Source organism: Corticium candelabrum, chromosome 13 (genome assembly GCF_963422355.1).
Source record: "Corticium candelabrum chromosome 13, ooCorCand1.1, whole genome shotgun sequence".
NCBI classification, from domain to species: Eukaryota; Metazoa; Porifera; class Homoscleromorpha; order Homosclerophorida; family Plakinidae; genus Corticium; species Corticium candelabrum.
The window spans coordinates 2,442,256-2,452,557 of record NC_085097.1 but is presented as its reverse complement, the minus strand read 5'-3'; the positions used below and the strand labels follow the sequence as shown (position 1 = coordinate 2,452,557).

At 40.6% G+C, this 10,302-nt stretch overlaps 1 protein-coding gene across 1 annotated transcript; it reads right to left on the bottom strand.

The window, feature by feature from the left end:
• Nucleotides 1-3,395: 3,395 nt before the first annotated feature.
• Nucleotides 3,396-9,811, bottom strand: LOC134188482 (uncharacterized). The gene is made up of 9 exons (XM_062656646.1): nucleotides 8,434-9,811; nucleotides 7,699-7,763; nucleotides 7,545-7,637; nucleotides 7,367-7,471; nucleotides 7,208-7,291; nucleotides 7,069-7,134; nucleotides 6,845-7,013; nucleotides 6,728-6,778; nucleotides 3,396-3,403 (listed from the first exon to the last, which is right to left on the bottom strand). Exons 1-9 carry the CDS (start codon nucleotides 9,809-9,811, stop codon nucleotides 3,396-3,398), a joined length of 2,019 nt encoding a protein of 672 aa, XP_062512630.1.
• Between the last annotated feature and the right edge of the window lie 491 nt (nucleotides 9,812-10,302).

Here is a 10,302-nt window from a genome sequence, read left to right as displayed (position 1 = left end):
TCATGCAGCCAATACACACCCTCACAAGCAACGGTTTGGTGCGCTCTTGCAAAGTCAAAAGAAAAACATCAATGCAATAGCATGGGGGAAACAAATTGCCTTCTAGCAGTGGAGCTAAATGCACAGGAAGTTCAAAAGTTGGCTCCTGACCAGCAAGGCGCAAAACCATCTAGACATAAATCGTCTTGCCTGTACCCTAGACGACAATAAATCGCCTCCAAAACAATCAACGCACACCTGAAGGCCTAAAGATTCATACAAAAGCACCCGTACTTCATAGTGAATGTACTAACCACACACCGTGCATTTCAAGATCAGCCATTTCCGCCCGTTTCATCATCCTTTCCTGTGCAAAAGAAATCACGAGACCAACGCAAACTACTGTTAGCAATCGACTAAGATACACTGAATCCTATGCTGATCAAAACAGGGTAGCTGGTCATCTTGTTTCCTGGGACGAAATTCACGAAGTGAGGAGCCATGGCGGTGATGGTATCAAAGCGCATCCACTTCTGTCCATCTCCTACGAAAACTCGTCCTCTGTTGCATCCTACCTATCGTTGAATTTATGCTCCAAACCTTCTTTTCACTACATGTTGTGATAATGGAGAAGAAAAAGCTCTGGTGGCTACACAGATTATCAATAAAGTAGTAGACATATCAAGCACCCGAATACGGGACATTGTAACACGAGATGAATATAATCCGGGTCTTGCTTTGAAAGATAACGCACGGGCTGTTTCCGTAGACTGTGTAGCAGCAGGTAAAAGATTTAGAGACTTTCTGATTGGACAAGTAATTAGCATTCTTAAATTCAAACCGACCACAAGTCACTAGTTCCCTGCTAAGCACAAACTGTCTCAACAAGTTGCCTTGTAGTATTCAATGAGTCAGAATTAGGCTTATAACCGTTTCCTATACCAACCATCTCCCTGGCAAGAACTGCAGATAACTGTTTCAGAAAATCACGTGACATAATATGACGTCACAAATGTCCGCTTCTCTAAATTTAGAACCTCATATGGGTAAGTCTTCTACGGGCCTGAATTGTGTGTGACATACTTGCCCAAGGGTTTTACCTGCATTTATTAAGCACTTGAATCTGAGATTCAAAGGTTCGAATGTTCTACTCTCAAAATGCAGAGTGGAATATAAGGAAATGGTTTTTGTCCAGGCAAGCACGTTTGCCAAGGCCACGCCCATTTTAAACCACGCCCATTCTATCAAATTTGAGCACACAAACAACACTTTATTTCTATTATTTGACACATATACAAAGCATGACAACTACCAGAACAACTTTGAGACAACATACACCTGCAACGCAATCATTTATTGGGTTACAATAAAGTCTAGAAAAAAATTATGGAACCTCAAAAAACGAACTTGAAACTGCACTATAATTATTTGAGACATTAGCAGAACATTAATAGGAAAACCTAGCACGACGATGTGCAAAATTGTATTCAGTCAGACCCTTCTGGAAAACTATTTGTAGACGCAGTCCTAGAGGATTATGCCACACGTCCCAGTCATCTAAACTAAAACTGCTAGGACTATCATCTTGAGCCAACTCTCCATTTTTCCTTGCTCTGTATTGCTTCTGAAACATTGATTAGGACGACGGTTGGTCTTGCATCCTTCCCACCACAGCTGAGTAGCGGCGTCAGCGTGAAAGTCTTCAAGTGATGGTCCTTCATCATGGTATACTCTCATACAGTCAGACAAGGTGGTGTTGCTCATGCTGGTGCACCGGTCTGTTTCAGCATTGACAACATTCTCTCAACATGTGTGGTAGCAAAGGGAAGACTAATACTATGTCTCCATGGACAGGAGTGAAATGTGTACCACACAGACTCATAGCACACCTTGCTGATGTGCAGATATTTTCTAGCATAACTGACTACCTCCTCAGCATGAACAGCAAGAATATTAACCCCTCTAGTGGTTTGGCAAAACGAAATGCAAGAGCTTCTACAGCTTCTATAACCTCTGCACTATCATCAACGTTCTCGTCTTCACTATCTTGCTCAGAAGTTTGAACATTAATTTAGGTTTTGTTTGCCATGTTTGGGTGTCAAGAAAGGCAATTATATGACAAAGAAGTTTGGTGTCACAACAATCTAGTTGCTCCTTCATTCATCATCAAAGCATATTAAATCGGTATTCACCATTTCTGCACAGTTACTTAGTGTGCTGACAGAATAGTTTGCCAAAGGGGCTCCTTGAAAGAAACCGGCTAGAATCTTTCCAGAACGACTGGAATTTTCACAGAAACAGCAGTCAAGTCACTGCTATGGCTTCAACAAGTTTGACAATGACAACTATTTTAAATTTTAGTACGCAGCATGCGTGTTTGCAGGTTCCCACACTCTCGCCTACAGTCCCTGTGTCAGAACCATTAACATAACTACCCGTCCTTCATTGAGTACATCCTGACCACATACTCAAGAAGAAAACACTCACAAATCAAGATGTTTGGTTACCGTCATGGGGATGCTGTTTCTGCCCATTCATGTCCTCATATTTGGTGCTCTGCTACGCACATTCTAGGTAAAAATTTGTATTTTACGGCAACTTGAGTCCCAGTAATCTGTCTCAACACTTTGCACAGAAGCTTACTGCCTATGACCCCATAAGTGTAAACTTTAAAAATCTGTAATATCTCCGCTGTTTTTGGACCTTTGCGATGATCTCGGAATTGTTAGAAACAACCAGGTCTGGCATCTGTTTATTAAATTATTGAAGCCCTACTTACAAAGAAACCAAAAGATAATACTTTGCATATCAAGGACATATTAGCCAAGTAGAAATGGTTATTATCTAATTATCCTGTGAGGTCATTGGATAGTCAACTGGAACAACTTAAAATAATTGGCGTAACATGCTCTAATGAACACACCTGGTATGACCTCTACCCCATTACTCACTTCCCAAGTCAGGTCTACTGAGAATAGAAAGATAGTAGATGTACCACAAGAAGACATACTCTCTGATAGTGTACAATGCCATTTCAGTGTGACCATTCGAGTAACCAAAGTCTGGCCAACACAATATATGGCCGGACATGGACTTGTTTTGACCAGGCTATGTCCGGTGTCCGGGCATTATATTCCCCTCTGGGATGGGACTCTCTGACAGTTTACTTACAAATGTCACACGTGCGTGCACACACACACACACACAGTGACACACACACACACACACACACACACACACACACACACACACACACACACACACACACACACACACACACAGTGACACACACATGCACACAATCTTTATAATAAAATAATACAATAGTATATTTCTTATAAACACCAGATTCTGGCGCAGTTACCATGGAGGGCAGTCGAAAATCACACAACCAAACAAATAAACAAACAAATACATTAACAACCTAACAAAGACAATCTACATAGAAGATTTACACAACTTCAGTGTCTTGTAACTGACAGCAAACAACTTATTGTAACTACAAACAGAACCTAACTGATTTCGGTAAGAAAGCCATGATTGCCTCAACACAGTGGATGTGTCTTAAGGAATTTCTATAAAAATTCTCTAGAGAAGATTCTAGAAAATATGTAAAGTTGTAGATAGGACTTTCCAAAGACTGCAGCATTTCAGGGACAACTTGTCGGAAGGCAGTAACAGATGGTTCGAATATGCAGCTGAAAAGGTTTACGAAGTTGTACAATAGGTGACTGACTGTGTGCGGTCCTTATCTCGTCATTGTGGGACACAAAGGAACCACGCAAATATTTCATAAAGAGAGTAGAAGTGTACTATAGAAGAATAACTAAAATTCAGTTTTCTGGATCACTTCTTTGGTCAAATAAAGAAAGCATTTGACTCAAATTTCGTTGGGACCTCACAATTTCTTTGGACTGTGCAATTGCGCAGGAAACGATTTTATGACATGCAGAAGAAGGCTGTGCTTGGATTAAGTCTTGTCCCTCTATAAGTATGTTTAGAGACCCCTTTTGGAAACGTGAAACGACACGTGGAAAAGCTGGGAGTGTTCTACCAGGCAGCTCTGCCAATAGTCCTGTGACTTTGAATGAGTAACTAGTATGTTGGAAAATAGAAAACTTTCCCTCAACTTCGCAGCAAGCTGTAGCAGCCAGCACAGATATACACTATTTTCCAATTATTATAAATACATTTTGAGAATTAGTTGCATGCACACAAACACTAGCCACTATAGCTGTGAGGGGAGCATCAGTGGACTACGACGACTTAAATTTACCTGCGTTCCACAATGGGACAGTAAAGACATAACGGTCTCGCTTAGCTAGCTACACATTCACTACGACATGGAATAGACGATGATCAATTCACCAATGACATTGCTCGAAAACGTCCTCGAAGGATGGAATTTAATACATATTCTACGAGCAGATGGCAAATTGGGAGCTTAGTAGGTATAGCACCATTTTCATAATTAATTACAGAGGTTCTGTAGAATAATTTTAGTGTCAATACAATTATCATTTTATTGATATTAATCATTCACCCCATTTTGGGGCTCTGGATACTCGTCTGACAAAAGTCGACCCGTGAAAACACATCGCTTGAGCACCAGCAAGAATTCATAAAGGTATCGTCATGGTATATGCAACAGATTACATTTGTCTAATAGGACGCAATTTAACTATGCTCTTCATACGTTTCGGGCACCGACAGGGGGTGCAAGCCCTCAACCAGGGAAGATATACCTTAGACACGTGGGCGGGAGACAGTGGGTGGAGGAATGAAATAGATGGGGTAGAATTAACCTCAGCATCTGTACCACAGGAAAATACTAACGCAAGTACAAGGAACACCAGCGCATGTGGTTACAAAAAAAGTGCGCCAGAAACAAGTAGTACATATAAGCTGTATTGGCTTCCTATAAGCCTTACAGAGGGTAAACCGTTAGTCTATATATTACTTCCAAGAACCGTGGAGGACAATTGTAATTGGCGCTACGTGGGTCTGGAAGGCCGAGGCTAGGCACAGGAAGGGTTTGAACTGGACCATTGTAGTCGTCTTTGCCGTAAAATTGCCTCTACTGCAAGCATCTATGGCCTCTCAAACTTCAAGTGACCTGATATTTTGAGATACCATAATCAAAATAGTGTAAATCAGATTGCACCTGAAGTCACATCAAGACTGTCTTTATTAAAGGTACTCACTCACAAATTCGTGCACGCACAAACACACCAACGCAAACTTGAAATTGTGCCTTTATCCACACATTTACCATTTACCAGTTTGAGATAGCTTGCTGTTGAACAACAAAGCGATTTCTCGATCTTTTCCTTGTTGCATGTGACCCATAAAGAGGTCTGGAACTTCGAGACTAGTAGATATCATGAAAAGATAGATGAGTAATCCTCATTGTCGACGACGTCCGGCACCTCTTCATGGCTACTGTCACAATCCGAGTGTCAGAAGCCATCATGATAGTGTGATAATCCTCTGGTTTCCACCCATTTCAGGGTCACATGCAACAAGAAAACCATCAAAGAAAACGCTTTGTTATTCAACAGCAAGCTATTTCAAGATGGTAAATGGTACATGTGTAGATAAAGAGCCTAACACACTTGCCGTTAGCTTTCTCAAAATTCTAAGTACGAGGAGTGAACTGCTGTGGTGGATAAGAACGGGATTCGCCTTTCTCTTTATACTAGGAATAAAGACTGTATGTCATAGAACATGGTGCACCCTAAGACGTTCCCTTGTTCTGCTTCGTTATACGACACAACTGCTTTCAAGTTTGCGTGGGTGTGTCTGCGAGTGCAAGGTAAATCGTGAGCTGACACCTTTAAGTACTAAAATTATCTTGACTGTTCTAAAGACTTCAGCTTGCAGTAGCCTTTGGATTGTGACTGCCGCAATACAAATGAGGCGGCTAATTTACTTTCATCTGATTAACTAATCCCACCACATTAACAATCACATCATTGAAATCTTTTAAATAAATTAGCATAAATTTTAGAAATAAAAACATTAGCTGTTACAGTAACCTGTTGCAGATAATAAACTACATTTCAAAATATAGGTTGGCAATGAAATTCATGTTTAGAGCGACACTGTCAAGATTTAGGCTCGGATACCTAGCGTATGAATACCCCGCAAACTTGAATTTAGGTAGAAATTTTCAAGTTCTCCAAAACAAGGAATCGTTGGCAAGTGCGATTTCACCCATAGTTATATTGTGTTATCTGCCACGTTTTGGCAATAGATAAACTTTTGCCATGCTTTGAGTGCCTGACTGCCAATATCGTCGTACTGACTAGGTCATTGCGCATCGATTTGATACATCATGTAAGTTTTGCAAATATAGAGCAGGCATAGTGTTTGTTTGCGACTTCGAACGGTTCCTTTCTAAGGCAAAAACAGTCCCTTTACAAGCTGCATGTGACAGACAAGAGTCCCGGAATTTGTCACCGATATGACATCAGTATCTCAGAAGAGTAGCCACGGAGGTGCACGTCAAGGGGCAGGACGTCACCGCAAGTGCACAGCATGTGTTATAAAGACCATTCTAGTACCCATAGTATCTAGTACGCATTCTATCATCACAAATCGCCATTTACGCTGTCCTAGGAGTCCAAATGTAGGTTTGCGTAAAGCGTGACATGCCTAGAGCACACAAGCATGTGCACAAATCCTGACAGTGTCACTTTAATAATGCAGTATGTTTGCTGTCACATATAAATGTAACGATACTAACCTGCTTTGTATCTTTGACTGACATCTGAAACATCTCTTTGTTTCAATTTTTCTAAAGCATTCATTTAAAGTCAGCAATTACAAACACATTGGAGGTTGCAGTCATTTCTCTCTTTACCAATGTCACTAACTGTTTCTTCTTTCTTTCTCTTTGTTTCCTTGGTTTCCTTCTCAGAGTTGGTAGCAATTTGCTTGAGTTCTTTGAGTTTCCTGGCAAGGGTCAGATTATCTACTTTTGTTTGCAACCTTTCTATCAATCTGCAATGGTGAGTAGCTAACTCTTGCAACTAAACAAAACAATTCCATTACACATCACTCAATGAAAATGACAAGATGTTGCACTTGTGGTCTTTGTGATAACTTCAACTCTATGTCCTTCTGAATACCTCTAATCCCATCAATCTTGTCCTAACACAAACACATCATATTAAAAAACACTACAAATGACTACTACTGCAGGAGTGGACATACTAATACATACATAGACATCACTTGCAACAGTCGTCTCTCTCACTTTCATTCTAGTAAAGCAAGCAGCAACCGAACAATCATGGCCTGATATTTTCTAAGTTCATACATAAACGAGATGAGAATTAGAACTGGTTGGTTAATTAATTAAATCATATTTATTGCTTCAAACCTGCAATGCAGTGTCAGGTCTGTTATTTCCAAGAGCATCCATCACCACCATGCTCTGTTTGCTCGTCTCATCTAAGACTGTTGTATGTAATGCTACAGCTCTGAACTATACAAACATAATATTTCTATATCATTTTAGGTAGACTGGCAAAAGCACATGCAGATGTGTGGGCTGATACCTCACTCTCAAACCTTTGTGGATTTGGATCGTCAGTCAAAAAATCAACAGTTGTAAACAAGCTATCCACTTGTTTCTCAATATCCTTGAATTGCTACACAAGTAGTACAAATAGTATTCTAAATACATTGCCAACAATTTTAGTACAAGAGTACTGAATCTATCTTTGACAATGACAACGAAGTCCTTTGGTTCATCCTCCACATTCTCATTGCACTTCCTACAACAATAGTCTGAGTCATATTATATTGTGAGTAGATTTGCAAAATATTAGTTAGAGTGCATGCAGACACAGAAACGCTAGGGAGCGCACTCTCACCAAAGTCAACAATATCTAAGATGAAAGCTGTCACTTCATGACACAACACTGTGCAGCCGTTTACTGCAGACGTTTACCGTAACGGGGAAATAAAAAGCATTGAAATTACTTGTGTGGGCGTGTTTAGTACCCGTATACTTTGTGATTGCTGGATAATTAGCAAGTAAGACCGATACCTGTGCACTTTTCAAGGTAAGGATTGTGAGACATATGGTTGGAAGTTGTGATTTATTGACTAAAGCAAACTGGGACCCCAAACCTATCACGCAAGTATCGACTGTCAGTGTGTCAGTAGAATTACACGGAGGATCGTCTGAACAACCTGTGGCCCTCACTCTGCTTCTGGGGCTGGCTAAACCCTAATTATAAGCTTCCTGCAGGAAGATACTAGACTTTGTATTTTTCTTTCAGCAAGTTTTAGTATTTCATTTTGGTGAGAGTTCTACTTAGATCATGTAATATACGTACTAGCCAAGCCATTCAATGTAATGGGATACTGCATCAACAATATCAACACTCATCTAGATAAGTTTTCTTCATTGCGCATGCGTGCGTGCACACAAAAGTTTACCATTCTTGAACATGACGTTTTGACTGTTGACACCTGAACTTGTCAGTTTTATAGTAGGCAAACCACCTAACTTGAACTTGACAACAACCAACTCTGGAAATGTTTGTTTCAAGGTTGCATAGAATGCAATGCATTTTGCTTGTACTCCCAAACCAGAAAATAGTTTAAGGTAGGCAATCAATTGAATGCTGAACAGAACCAGAGTTGAGCCTTTGATCGTTTCCATGTAGTAAATGAGATCTTCGCTCACATTCATAAAACCAGCAATGTGTGCAATTAGGCGATGCTTGTGCTTCCGAATCAACTCTGGGGCAACATGATTAAGCTGGAATACAGCAAGCTTGTTGTCTATGTCACCATAGAATGTAGAAACATTTTGACCAGCTAATGGGAAACAATACATAAACAGTATGTCATCTTCTAACATTCCGAAACATTTTTCACACATAGTGACAACACTCTTCTCCCAGCGCTTGACTAGGACCTCATCTTTCTCTCTGAAGGTAAATGTTGCGCTTCTAACTTTCTCTTCAACACAAAGCTTTTTAGACCTTGTTGATGTTGATTGCAAGGCTTTTGATGCTTCCACGCGTTTTCTTTTTCTGGATGACTCATGAGTGTCAGATTTGAATTCCTCAATCGTTTCAACAACAGTTGCAGAGTTGCTACTATGGATAGGTAGCAAAGCTACATTTTGAGCTTTTAGAATTTTACTAACAATATGCCTTTGCTTCTCCTCATTATTCAAAACTTTACAAAATGTTTCAAATGATTCGTTTCCCTTCTGAGGAAGAATTGTACTTACAAGCATTTCCGATCTTTCAGCTTCACTCATTGACTTATTCTGTAGCTCTATGTATTGTTCTCGTGTAAGTAGACCGTTTTCACGAAGTTCATCTAACAACAGACAAGGACGCAGCTCATTGGTGAGGTCCGGGAGACAAGGCCCCACGCTCTCCCATTGGGACTCCACTTCTGCCAGTGAACTAGCATGTGCTTCTACTGTTGATTTATTAGAATTCGAAACCTTCTGTTGTGGCACTTTCTCGATTTCTTTGCAGGTTACAGAAGACTCTTCCATGGATTTTATCTGCAAAACTTCTGATAGAATGTGTTTCTGTCCTTCGGTTGTACGAAGGACATCGCAGAAGCGATCAAAGGCATCGTTTCCCCTGCGCGGCAAGATATCATAAAGGATTTGCCGAGTGCGCTCCTCTTCATTGGAACAGTCATGTCGCAGGGTATTGCAATCTTCTGAAGTTAGGAGACCACAAGTACGTAAATCCTCCAACAATAATGACGGGTTTAACTTTTTAACAAGTTCCTGCAGTTTGGGGACAACATATCGTTCCCATTTTTCTTCTGGCTCGGAGGACATGTTGGTTTTAATCACACACGAAATACCTTGCAAGTGAGACGTAGACCTCGAGCAGAAATTGCCTTGACTGTACTGTACCAATTGATTGGAATACGCCGAAAGCTGCTAGCGAAATCACACAAGTGAGATTCAAACTAGAGTCTCGCGTGATCAGCTCACACCCCATGCGGTCTAATGAGTTCTCAAAAGTCACGTGATTCACTCTAACACCAACTTGGACACCGTAATCGCACTTTGTGATATCAGGAAGTCGTGTGTACCATCGAAGTAAATTTTGAAGTGTCGAGACGACCTAAGAAGCTAAAGATCTACCGATACTAAATTTGCCGATATTACCCATACCGATAACTCGATTTCTAATTAGGTATCGCAGTGGCGTAGGAAGGTGTTCGCGAGCAGGGTGGCTGTAACGTGGTGGTCATCATGAGTAAGTAAGAGCTACCTCGCTTTCCAGACAGTAAATAGATTTCCAAAAGTCGCTGGTACAGACA